Here is a 12,246-nt window from a genome sequence, read left to right on the forward strand (position 1 = left end):
GTACAGACTCTGACTGTGTCCTGCTCCTTTAACAGATGAATAAATGAGGTCTGTGTTGTTGTGTCACAGGATCATTAAGATCCAGAAAGGTGATTAATTCTATTGTACAAACACAAAGGTGGGATTAACTGTTGTATACATCCTTTAATCTGACCTCTGGTCTGCAGAGAAACAAACAGCATGAGAGAGAAAAACACTGTGAGCTTAAAGACACAGGCCGGCTGGATTACAATTATCATCTGACCACAGCAAAGTGGGAATTATGTGCGATCAGGCTGCAGCAGATTAAAGCCTGAGTTACAGATACAGACGTCAGAAAGCAGCAGCCCAGCAGCTCAGGCTGCGTCCACACCCACAGGTCAAACCCCTCAAACACAGACACACACCTTCACTTCCTGATCTGATCACATGACCCATGTCAGCCTCAGTGATGACATGGACAACGAATCACAGCTCGGTGTCCTCACACTGTAAACAATCTACTTCCTGTTCCTGGAGCTAAAACACTGGTTTGCACAGAGAGGTTTTAGTTCTGAATGTGTGGACAGAGCCTCAGATCCAGGATCAGCTCAGAGTCAGGTCAGTTATCAGAGAATCACCTGGCACAGGTGGATCCTTGAATCTGACTGAATATGAATATTCACCAAGGTGAACGTCAGATGTTTTTACATTTGAAATGTTTTGTTCACGTTCAGTTAAAACTGCACTTCATCCTGTTTCAGTTACAGTCTGTGATTATCTTCTCGAAAAGACACAGTGAGATAATAATTCATAAAAACTGAATGATGGAAGGAATTTGAACCTGAAATGTGAAGCAGCAGTAAAGTCATGTTCTCTGCTCCAGGACCCTGATAGACTATCAGGTGTTTGCCGGTGTGGTGTGATCGTAACGCTAACTCTTGTGTCAGAGGTCAGAGGTCACCGGCTGCCTCTGCTGTGTCCGCCTCAGGTGAGCTTTGGTCTGCAGGTGAGCCTTGAGGAAGGTGAGCAGGCGGAAGTGTTTCCCGCAGTCGTGGCAGCTGTACGGTGTCTCCCCGGTGTGGATGCTGCGGTGCCTCATGAAGCTGGTGGCCAGGTTGAAGGTTTTGGAGCAGAGGGAGCAGCTGTAGGGTTTCTCTCCGGTGTGGGTGTACCTGTGGTCCCTCAGCAGCTCCTTCAGACGGTAGCTCTTCCCGCAGATGTCGCAGTGGAACGGTTTCTCCCCCTGTGTGGCTCCTCTGGTGGACTCTGAACTGCGACGGGTTGGGGAACTTCTTGCCGCAGACCTCGCAGGTGATGATGGCGTCTCTGGCCGGCAGCTCGTCGGCGGGGAGCTCGTGCGAGTGTTTGCTGATGACGTGGTTCTTGAGGCAGCGGTAGCTCTTCCCGCAGACGGAGCACAGCTGCCTCTCTCCAGTGTGGATGGCCTGGTGGCTGCGCAGGTTGGCGGCCTGGGTGAAGCCCTTCCCGCAGGTGGAGCACTGGTACGGCCGGACGTCCTGGTGCACCAGTTTGTGGCGGGTGAGGTGGCAGGCGTGGTAGAAGCTCTTCCCGCAGACGTCGCAGATGAACGTCTTGTCGAAGTGAGTCATCCTGTGTGTTTTCAGCACGCTGATGCAGGAGTAGCCCTTCCCGCAGATGTCGCAGTGGCAGCTCTTCTCTCCCGTGTGTCGGGCCTTGACGTGCAGGTCGCGGTGAGCTTTGTGGTTGAATCGTTTGGGGCAGTAGTCGCAGGTGTACGGCAGCAGCCCGTGCTCTCTGATCTCGTGTTCGCGGAGCTTCAGGATGCCGGTGAACGACGTCCCGCACACCGAGCACACCGGGTGAGACTTCCTGTGGTGGTCAGAGAGCCGCTCTGTGTTTGGAAACAACATCCCACACTGGGAGCACTGCTCAGTTTCTGACGTCTCTGTTGGGTCTGTGTCTCTTTTCCTGCGGCCGCGACGCTGCTTCCTGCTGCGTGCTGCACAGACTCCGCCCTCCTCTGCTGCGGCGGCACCAGGCGGGGGCGAGGACGGCCGGGCGTACTCATGGTCAGGGAAATCAGCCTGAGGGGGAGGGGAGGGGGAGGAGTGTTTGTCGTGTGGAGTCATCACTTCACCTGTTCCCTCAGTGGAGCTGGTTTTACCTTCACCTGTGAACGAAGGACACAGAGGTTACTCAAGGTCAACTGAGGCTATGTTCCTCTCAGCCTCTCCTCCTCCTGACAGACTGAAGCTGAGCTGCACTGACTCTGGATTCAAACAAAACTCTTTGTGTGATCAACAGTCAGACACTCAGACATGTTGCGTTCACTGTTTTACAACGAGGCTGTAAAGGTGGACTGGTGAGTAGATGGGTTTTCATGTTAACGTCCCCGACAACCTCTGTAGTCTCATTTAGACACTCGTTAGCAACCGCCTTTTTTAAGACACGTAAAAGCTTCAAACATCAGGAGTGGGGGATTTACTGACCCATTTTATGTCGGAGAATCAAACCTGAAAATGTCTTGAGCTTGTGTTAAAACCACAGACCTTATTTCAGACATTTAACCAGAAACACACTGACAACAGGAAGAGCTAACATGCTAACATGCTAACATGCTAACTGACTTCCTGGTTTTAGGATCAGTCCTGCTGCTCTGTATAGATTATTGATTATCGCTCATTAACATCAATCAGGGAAACTCAGGGCTGGCAGTAAATGTAAGGATGGAGAGGCTGTGTGTTTCTGTGATGTCTGCATCATGTGACCTGCGCTCTCATGTCGCTCTGCTTCTTGCAGCGTCTCCTCTGTGTCTGTGTCGTCATCGCTCACATGTGACAGCTCTGTATTAAAAACAGGTGTGTTCTCAGTCAGGTAAACTCACCGTCACCGTCAGCTCCGCTCTGCACTGACACCAGCACACACCTGGAGTCGATCGCGGCGCTCTGCGAAACAGAAAACACACGACAGCGTTCAGGTTTGTTCAGCGTCTTCACTCTCTGCTCTGAGCTGCTGGATTCACTCACTGACCCCGTAAACCAGGATGTAGGTCTGTTCTGTGGGGGGGTGCTCTCCTCCACCGTCCTCACCTGCAACACAGGAAACACAGAAACTCATTACTCCAGCTGCTTCCAACAGTCCAGCACCTTCACGTGGACTCTGGATGTTTCCCTGAGTCTGAGTCTGTGTTAAACCCTCACAGCTCTCTTCAGACTGAGGACGACCTCTCCGCTCTCCTCCAGTCTCCTCCTGCTTCACAGCTGCCAGCTCCACCACCTCCACGATCTTCTCCACAGCTTCACCACACAGACTGTCCACCAGAGCGCCGAGCTTCTCCTGAAACAGACACAGTCAAACATCCATCACTCCCTCTACAGTCACACGTTTATCTGCAGAAATGACCTGTGCTCTGAGTAAAGAAGACACCTGCTCCCTCCAGCTCTTTACTGTAGCTCTGACGCTCTGTGAACAGCCAGAGATGAAGCTGCAGCTAATGATTAGTTTCACTATCAGTTAATCTGCTGGTTATTTTCTTAACAAATCAAGTGATTGTTTTTTTGTGAAAATTCAGAAAATAGTGAGAGATGTTGTGCCAGTTTCTCGGAGCTCAAAGTGACACATTCACAGTGTTTAATGCTCATTTTAATCTTTAAAATCTAAATAGTTTCTAATGATGTTGCAGCAGTTCGTTAACAATCTTAAATGAGAGGAATTTTAAATGGAGTTCTGTGTGTGACAGCGGAGAGGAAAATACTGACTCTCACTAAAACACCTGCTGTCAAACACCGGAAGCTCCTGGAGCCGAATGAGTTAAACTTGAGCTAGCTGTTAGCTACAGTTAGCCGCGGTAGCTTACCTCAGTTTCGGGGTTTTGTTTATTTAAAGAGACTTTCTCCGCCGCGGTGAAAATCTCCGCCACCACCGCCTTGGCCAGGTTATTCACGATGAACGCCACCTCACTCTTAAAAGTCATTAAATCCACCATATTGGAGAATTGCCGCACTATGGTGCAGGTTAGCTTAGCAAACAAACGGCTAAAGGGTCTAATGCGGGTAGAGGAAGTGACGTAGTTGTCTCATCCAACGGTTAATGCCTTTCAAAGTAAACGTACTCTTCTGAATGCAGGTAAAACAGCGTTAGGGTTTTTAACAGGCCTCCTCTTGTGGCTTGTGCTTTAAATTCTCTTCTCTCCTCTGGTCTCGTTTATAACTGGAACTTAAAATTCAAACCTTATTTCTTATATTTAATGTTAAATTTAAGACAACAACTGACTTGTCTTTTTTTAGAAGTTGTTAAATGTGAGTTTCAGACATCTTGTCACAGCTGGTTCAATGTCCTCAGGCGGCCCAGGGCACAAACAAGTTGTTAGTGCTGGTTTATTTTGGTAAACATAAATGAAAACACTCTGCAGTGTTTCTGACTGTGTTGCTGTTGATAAATGACACAAATAAAAGTCCTGTGTTTCCAAAAATACTTTGTTTTAATTCACCACCCGCCTGAACCTGCTGCTGTACATACATATGATCATAATAAACAAACCTTTAAATATTACATTTAAATTACATTCATTCACAGAGCTTCAGTCAGGCTGATCAGTGCTGGACACACAGTCAAACTATAAAACACCAACAGGAAGAAAACATTAAATAGTCTCTTATTTTCCAAAAACACAGATAGAAAACATTCTCTCAGAACAATACACTGATAAAGACACAGACAGAAACATCGTCATGTACATCCTCCTCCAACACTTCACGTCTTCTAGAAAACTCTGATTGATTCCTCGACGATCTGCCTCGGCCCTCGTTATGTTAGCATAACATTAGCATTTCCAGGAGCACAGGAGAGATCGCTAACGGAGCTGAACGTTTACTGTTTTAGCTCAGATTTAGAACAACCAGTAGCTTCACCTTGTTGATGAAAAGACATGAATTATGAAATAAATAAATAAATAAATAAATAAACATATTTTTGTTCAGAATGTCCTGAGGGTTGTTAGCACGCTAACACAGATGTTAGCATGTAAATGTTGAAACTTTGCATGGCGACATGATGTAATAGCTGTTCACTGATTGGCTGTGCTTCCTGAGAGAAGAGCCAATCACGTCCCTGTGCTCCCAGAACAGAGGGTCAGATCGACCTTCAGCTGTGTTCGTCCGGCTCGCCGCCGCTCTGCCGCCGAGGCGACGAGGAACTCCTCCCCGCCTCCTCCTGCTGCTGCTGCTGTTTGGAGGAGCTGGACAGGTCAATGGCCACCTCCTCCTCCATCTCCTCCTCCTCCTCCTCCTGCAGCTCCTCCTCCTCCCCCGCCTCCCGCTCCACCTCCCGGGCCTCGCCGCCGCCCCGTCGCTCCGAGGCGTCGCAGAAGGAGTCAGAGCGAGCAGAGTCAGACTCCGGAGGACTGGAACATTTTTTGGCCATTTCTAAAGACTTTTTGTGCATTCCTGAAACGACAGAGACGGAGACAGAGACTCAGTCCAGTCTGACTCACAGACCACCCTAACCCCTCTCTGTTCACTGCATCACACCTGTCCACACACACACACACACACACACACACACACACACACACACACACCTCCAGGTTCAAACATCACCATGTGTTTAAAGAAACAGATTCTCAGCCTGTGTCTGTTTCTGATCAGTGAACATGTTGAACTGTGTCATCAACACACCTGAGTTCATCACCGGTCACATGATCACTACACCTGAGTTTCATAATGTTAATGTAACGTGTGTGTTCAGTGTGTGTTCAGTGTGTGTTCAGTGTGTGTATTCAGTGTGTATTCAGTGTGTGTTCAGTGTGTGTTCAGTGTGTATTCAGTGTGTATTCAGTGTGTGTTCAGTGTGTGTATTCAGTGTGTGTTCAGTGTGTGTTCAGTGTGTGTATTCAGTGTGTGTTCAGTGTGTGTTTGGTGTGTGTGTCCTGTGTATTGATGCGTGGTGTGGTGCGTGTGCGTGGCACTGACGTGCATGCGGCTCACCGAGCAGCCAGGGGGCGCAGGATCCCATCATGCCGTTCTTGGCGGAGTTGAGGATGGACTCTGGCAGCGGGATGGAGTGACGCACCATCGCCCCGTACAGGCCGTACTCCGCCATGACGCTGCTGCGACCCCAACACTTCTCACGCTTACGCCACTTCGCCCGCCGGTTCTGAAACCACACCTGAGGAAACACAGGAAGAACAGGTTAAAACCAGGAAACACACAGAGGAGGAGAGAAATGAAATCTGACCTCTGACCCCAAACCTGCTGATTTTAGCTTCGTTTGATAATTTTAAAAGGAACAGGTGGAAACTCAGTGTGAACTTTCCTCAACATCAAAGTCCATTTTTCACTAATCATAAAAACTCAGGTGATGAAGACCAGGACAGGTGGTGAAAGCTCAGGAAAAAACTGTTCATTGGACACTGAGGTCAAATATTTTTCTTCCTGTCCAATAATCATCTTCAGACCCCTCAGATTTCTCTTGTGACCCACTGCAGGGTCCCCGCCCCACATGTTGGGCACCACCTCTATCACACAGGGTTCAGTAAAAACCATTTAGTAGAAAATAAACGACTGATATTTATTTCATCATCCAGATTTTATTCCATTAAAATGTTTGATAAAACAGAAGAATCTGATCAGGTCAGAGGCCTGACGGTTTGTTCCTGTGATTATTGATCAGTGATCGGCTGCATTGATGATGTCTGACCTGGATCCTGTCCTCGGGCAGCTCTGTCTTCATGGCGAGCATCTCTCGGGCGTAAACATCAGGGATAATGAGCTTCATGAAAAGCTTTCTCCAGCTCCTCCAGCTGGTGGGAGGTGAACACCGTCCTACACAGACAGACAGACAGACAGACAGACAGACAGACGTCAGGACGGTCGCTGCACATCAACTACTTCAGTTTATTATTTTTAATTTATTGTCATTATTTTTAAAAGTTCAGTGATTTTATCTGAACATTCGTTTTAAATGTTCCGATCAGTCGATGTGAATCATCATCAGGATCAAAGATCAAATCATTTCAGCTTTGACGTCTGATTTTTGTTCATTTTGGTTTTTAATTTTTCTTCAGTGAAAACACAACAAACACTTTGACAAACAATTATTAGAAAAATAAAATCTAATAACTGATATTTCTATTGATCCATTATCAGTGTTGTTTTATTGATCAGTGACGTGATATTTTTATATGTGACACATATTTTTATTTTTCCTGGTTTGTGTTTGTTTTGCTGCATTTTTAAATCAAGAAAACAAATAAACAAATATAAACAGCTCAAAGAAAACGAATGAAAAAATCGATAAATCTTTATTTTTTAAATTTGGAAAAATTCACTGTTTGATTCTGATTAATGAAAATATTAATTTAAAAATATTTCATTTTACTGCAACTGTTTCTGATGACACTGAATTTAATAAGTTCAACTGATTTGATTTAAACTCAGTTTTAGTTTTGATCAAACTGTGATTTAAAGACTGAGCAGGATTTGAACTTTTATCTTGATTTAAATCCAGTTCAGTTCGAGCTGTTTGTCTGTGCAGGTGAGACTCACCTGTGTCTCCTCTTCTTCCTCTTCTGAGAGTTTCCAGACGTTTTGGAGTCGTTCCGGTCAGAGAGACATTCTTCATCTGCAGAGAAAACAGTTTCACTTCATCTCTGCCTTTCTCCACTGAAACCAGCTAATGTCAAATGTCTTTTATGAAAGTCTAGATTTTATTTCTATAATAATAATAATAATAATAATAATAATAATAATAAAACAAATGAACTGAGTTTAATGACATTAAAGACAAAGAGCCTTTTTCAAACTAGAACTAAATGAGCTGCAGCGTTTAGAGGAAACAAGAAAAGAAAAGAAGGAAAAAGACAAAAACCCTCAACGTTTTCTAAAAAAGCGGAAAAGCTTGAAAAACCCGAGTGAAGCCGAACTGAGCCGAAGAAAAATTAAAACTTTAAATCGGAACAAAAATTCAGTTGAAATCAAATCTATTTTAAAAAGTTTGAATTTAATAAAACAAACGGAAAAAATCTCAGATCGAGTCGATGGATCCGAACTGAGACTAAAAGAGCCGGACCGAGCCGTACCGGAGTATGCGTCCCTCTGGGCCTCCAGGTTCTGCAGGTAGTGGCTGTCGGCCCGGGCCTGCAGCAGCGGCAGGTGTCCGGGCAGGAAGCAGGGCGCTCCGGCGGGCTGCTGGGCCGCCAGGCTGCACAGGAACCCGAGGCCGAGCGGCAGAGACCCGCCCGGGAACGAGAACCCGCCGAGGCCGCCGCCGGGCCCCTGCGGCTCCGCCCCGGGCCCGGAGCCCGCCGCAGACAGGCCGGATCCCGGGGGGCCTCCGGGCGGCTGCCGCGCCTGCAGGTCCGACTCCAGGCCCAGCAGGTCCGTGATGGCGAAACCTTTAGACCGGAACCCGGAGCCGTGCAGCCGGGACTTCTCGATCCCAAACCCCGGAGACAACATCTTGACTTTAGGCTTCTCCTCGCAGAGCTCCTCCCGACCCGGCATGCTGCTCATCAGGGACTGGACTCTGGACTCTGGACTCTGGTCCTGCGGCTGAGGAGGAGGAGGATGGACAGACCGGGACGGTCCGGGTGGCGGGCTCCATTTATCCCGCTCCTGTCTCCGGGGATCACAGCAACGACCAATCAGAAGTGAGAGCTGCGGCGGGAGGAGCCCCCCCCCCCCCACCAGGATTAATTACCTCCAGTTTCTCTTCGATCAGTTTCCGTTGGTGCTGATCTGGTCACTGATCAATAATCAATAGAAAGTGAAGCAACTGATCAGATGTTAAATGATGTGATGAGTTCAAATGACTGAGATAAAAATAAGAATAATAATTGATAATTCATCAGTGACCTGGAGAGATTTCATTCATTCATTCATTCATTCATTCATTCATCAGTCAAACAAACATTATTATTACAATCATTATGATTATTACAGAGATATGAAACAGTGGGAGGTTATTGATTGATTGATTGATTGATTGATGGATCAGGACTGAATCAGGCTGCAGGTGTAAAACCTCACTTTGACTCTTTCTTCATTATGTTTGAATCATGAAGCAGATTTTTCCTTCCTGTTGCAGCTGATGAAGAATAACATGCTGATTTATTAAATCTGTAATCTGTAATCTGTAATCTGTAATCTGTACTCTGAGAAACTGTGACGTAAAAACAGAAACACAGAGATTCAGATTAAAGATTAAAAACAGCCTTAAATTTGCTTTAATTATCTCTGATAAGCAGATTCCTTTTAATTGCTTTTTAAAACCAGTTGACCATTTTTACCTTCTACACACACACACACACACACACACACACACACACACACACACATACACACACACACAGCCTGCAGTCAATCTGCAGGGATTAAACTCTAACTTGGCCCTAATTTCCAAACAGACTTTCATCATGAGGAGCTTCATTTTCTCTAACAGCTGATTTTCATTCTCTCTGTGAAACATGTGAAACTGCTGCTTCTTCTTTTTCATCACTTTCATATTTTATTTCTCCACATTCAAACTGAAAATGAACCTGAGTCAAAGACACTGAAAAATAAAACACAACCTTCCATTTCACCTCTGCACTAACCCCAAAATAAAACCAGAGAGTTAATCAGGTGGTTCAGACCAAACCTTCCTCTGGTTCATTAACACACGTTACATTAAAAGAAGATTTCCATCAGACTTTGAGGATTCAGCTTCACCTGTCTGTGATATAAAACCTGTGGACTCTGACCTGAGCTCAGACCAACGTGTTCAAGATTCAACAGAGGATTTTCAAAATAAAATGCGTCCTGTCTTCACCACAGAGGAAATGAGACTTTGATCTTCAGACGGAGGAAAAACGGATTCTGTTGTTTAAACTTTGATTTTTAATATCATGTTGTTTTTACATTGACTTTTTAAAATATTGATAATTTATTAATTTTATATTGATCATGAATTGATGGCTGCTGGCAGCGATGTGTCTGAACAGCGCTGCTTTCCTGCCAATATGGCGGCGTTTTGATCTCGACTGTTGCATGCTGGGATTGTGTGATGTCAACTTTCAGAGCTCCAGAACATGTTTGGTGATCGGCTGATATTTACAGATGTTAAGAGAGAGAGAAAGAAACATCTGCACACCTGTAAACAACAAACAAATAAACAAACAAACACACAGCAGAGCACAGGGAAATAAACATTTAATCAAAGAAAAATGAGAAGCTGATCAATCAATAAGCAGGAAGGAATGTGTGTGTGTGTGTGTGTGTGTGTGTGTGTGTGTGTGTGTGCAGTTGATTGAGGAAAAGTTTCATTGAGAGCTGAAACATCAGGAGTCCAGGAAAATACTGTAACACACACACACAGTAACACACACACACACAGTAACACACACACACACACACTGTAACTCTCTCTCTCAGCTTTGTGCTGATAATCAAACGATGACGCAGCCTCAGAGTTTTTCAGATTATAAAGGTTTTCACAAAATCAGAAACATCAGTTTGACTCGTGTAATCTGAAAAGAAGGTGCTGAGGCTGGATTAAACTCTGAGTGTGTGTGTGTGTGTGAGTAAGAAACTTATGTTCATTTGAAAACAGCGTGGATTACCATTATATGAAGGAGGAGATTGATTGATTATGTGGGTTTGAATAATCTTCAGATTAAGGTCTTTGATTCTTTTGTTTCCTCTGAGCTTTTTATCCTCGTTCAGAGTTTATCTTCATCCTCCGACGTCTTTATCGTTTTATTTCTGCCTTTTGTAATTAATGTGCTGTCTGTCTGTGTGTGTGTGTGTGTGTGTGTGTGTGTGGTTGCATGTTGAAGGACTGGGATCTGGGATCAGGTCTGAAGCCTCTGACTCTCATGGTTGTGGAGCAGGGAGGGGTCAGGTGATGCTGCAGCTCCTCAGCTCAGGTAAAACCAGGAAGTCAGTTAGCATGTTAGCATGTTAGCACTTCCTGTTGTCAGTGTGTTTCTGGTTAAATGTCTGAAATAAGGTCTGTGGTTTTAACACAAGCTCAAGACATTTCAGGTTTTATTCTCCAACATAAAATGGGTCAGTAAATCCCCACTCCTGATGTTTGAAGCTTTTACGTGTCTTAAAAAAGGCGGTTGCTAACAAGTGTCTAAATGAGACTACAGAGGTTGTCGGGACGTTAACATGAAAACCATCTACTCACCAGTCCACCTTTACAGCCTCGTTGTTCAGCAGTGAATCCAGTCTGAGTGCAGAGGTTTACAGGATCAGGATTCAGCAGCTGATGAGGAACTAAAACAGTTCAGGTCTGAAAACCAGATCCTGACTCAGAGTCCTGAGTCCAGAACCAGGACCACAGGATGGAGGATCTGATCTGCCTCAGTGACGAATCAGCTGAAGCCTCTGTGACCTTTGACCTCTGTCTCTCCTCCTGTGCTCTCAGCCCTGGGTCTTGTCTCTCAGGCGTCAGGTTGCAGAGTTCTCCTCCCTCTGCCTCCGATCTCTCCTCAGTCTAACCTCCATGGTTATTGATTAGTTTGGAGGAGTCGGCCCGCTCTCATCCACAGGCTGCTCGGTGAAAAGAGGGGGCGGGGCTCCCCTGAGGGCCGGTCCGACCCCTGAAGACTCATCAGGGAATAAAAGACGTTTCCACATTCAGACCAACAGAGAGAGGGAGAGGCAGTTTGACTGTTGGAGGAGGAAACAGTCTGTTTCTGCCCCCCCCAACACACACACACACACACACACACACACACATCTAACACTCTGCTTATTTATCACCTGTTACAGTGAAGAAAGTGACACACACACACACACACACACACACTGACCACATGATGACAGGAGTCAGGTCCTTTTAGTTTCATCAGGAACGTCTCTGTATCTCCACCAGACTCCACTGATGAAAACAGGGATTTTGATGTTTCTGATTAAATTAAAAGGATCTGACTCTTTAGCTCGATTGGCTAAAGTCTGTTGCTGTAAATAAACACAGCACTGTAACTAACATCTCTTTCATTTAGCTTAACAAGGCTAACTAGCTAACTGGCTAGGTTAGTTATTCAGTGTTAACGACAGCAGCTAGCTGATTTTTCTCAGAGAAAAACACAGCTAACAGGAGCTAGCTAACACAGCTAATACTGTCGTTTCAGTTTAATGCTACATAATGAGCTAGTGTGAAGATGATTAAAATGAAAAGAAAACATCTTCATATTTCTGAAGCAGTTTTACCATCATCAACATTAACTGTGGTGTTTCTGTAGATTCATGAAGACACTGGACTTTATAAATAAATCTGTATCAGACACAGCAGCAGTCGACCGGTCCAGAGTGAAAC

The 12,246-nt window shown here is 45.5% G+C and overlaps 2 protein-coding genes across 2 annotated transcripts; both read right to left on the reverse strand.

Moving 5' to 3' along the window:
• Window positions 1–129: 129 nt before the first annotated feature.
• Window positions 130–4,018, reverse strand: LOC108873848 (zinc finger protein interacting with ribonucleoprotein K). The gene is made up of 5 exons (XM_018662171.2): window positions 3,800–4,018; window positions 3,144–3,279; window positions 2,974–3,032; window positions 2,828–2,888; window positions 130–2,113 (listed from the first exon to the last, which is right to left on the reverse strand). The coding sequence occupies exons 1-5, from the start codon at window positions 3,926–3,928 to the stop codon at window positions 912–914; spliced, it is 1,587 nt and encodes a 528-aa protein (XP_018517687.2). The 5' UTR covers window positions 3,929–4,018; the 3' UTR covers window positions 130–911.
• A 575-nt stretch (window positions 4,019–4,593) lies between these two features.
• Window positions 4,594–8,444, reverse strand: vsx1 (visual system homeobox 1 homolog, chx10-like). The gene is given in 6 exon segments (XM_051076759.1): window positions 4,594–5,387; window positions 5,928–6,108; window positions 6,640–6,702; window positions 6,704–6,764; window positions 7,488–7,563; window positions 8,021–8,444. Coding segments are annotated over 6 exon segments (1,107 nt in total). The 3' UTR covers window positions 4,594–5,085.
• Between the last annotated feature and the right edge of the window lie 3,802 nt (window positions 8,445–12,246).

The sequence above is a fragment of the Lates calcarifer genome, linkage group LG16_LG22 (genome assembly GCF_001640805.2).
Source record: "Lates calcarifer isolate ASB-BC8 linkage group LG16_LG22, TLL_Latcal_v3, whole genome shotgun sequence".
Lineage (NCBI taxonomy): Eukaryota > Metazoa > Chordata > Actinopteri > Centropomidae > Lates > Lates calcarifer.

Coding starts and splice junctions, on each gene's coding strand:
- LOC108873848 (XM_018662171.2), bottom strand. CDS start 3,928: ATGGTGGATTTAATGACTTTTAAGAGTGAGGTGGCGTTCATCGTGAAT. Junction 2,889..2,973: donor CCTACATCCTGGTTTACGGG/GTCAGTGAGTGA, acceptor TCTGTTTCGCAG/AGCGCCGCGATCGACTCCAG. Junction 2,114..2,827: donor GAGCGGAGCTGACGGTGACG/GTGAGTTTACCT, acceptor CTTCGTTCACAG/GTGAAGGTAAAACCAGCTCC.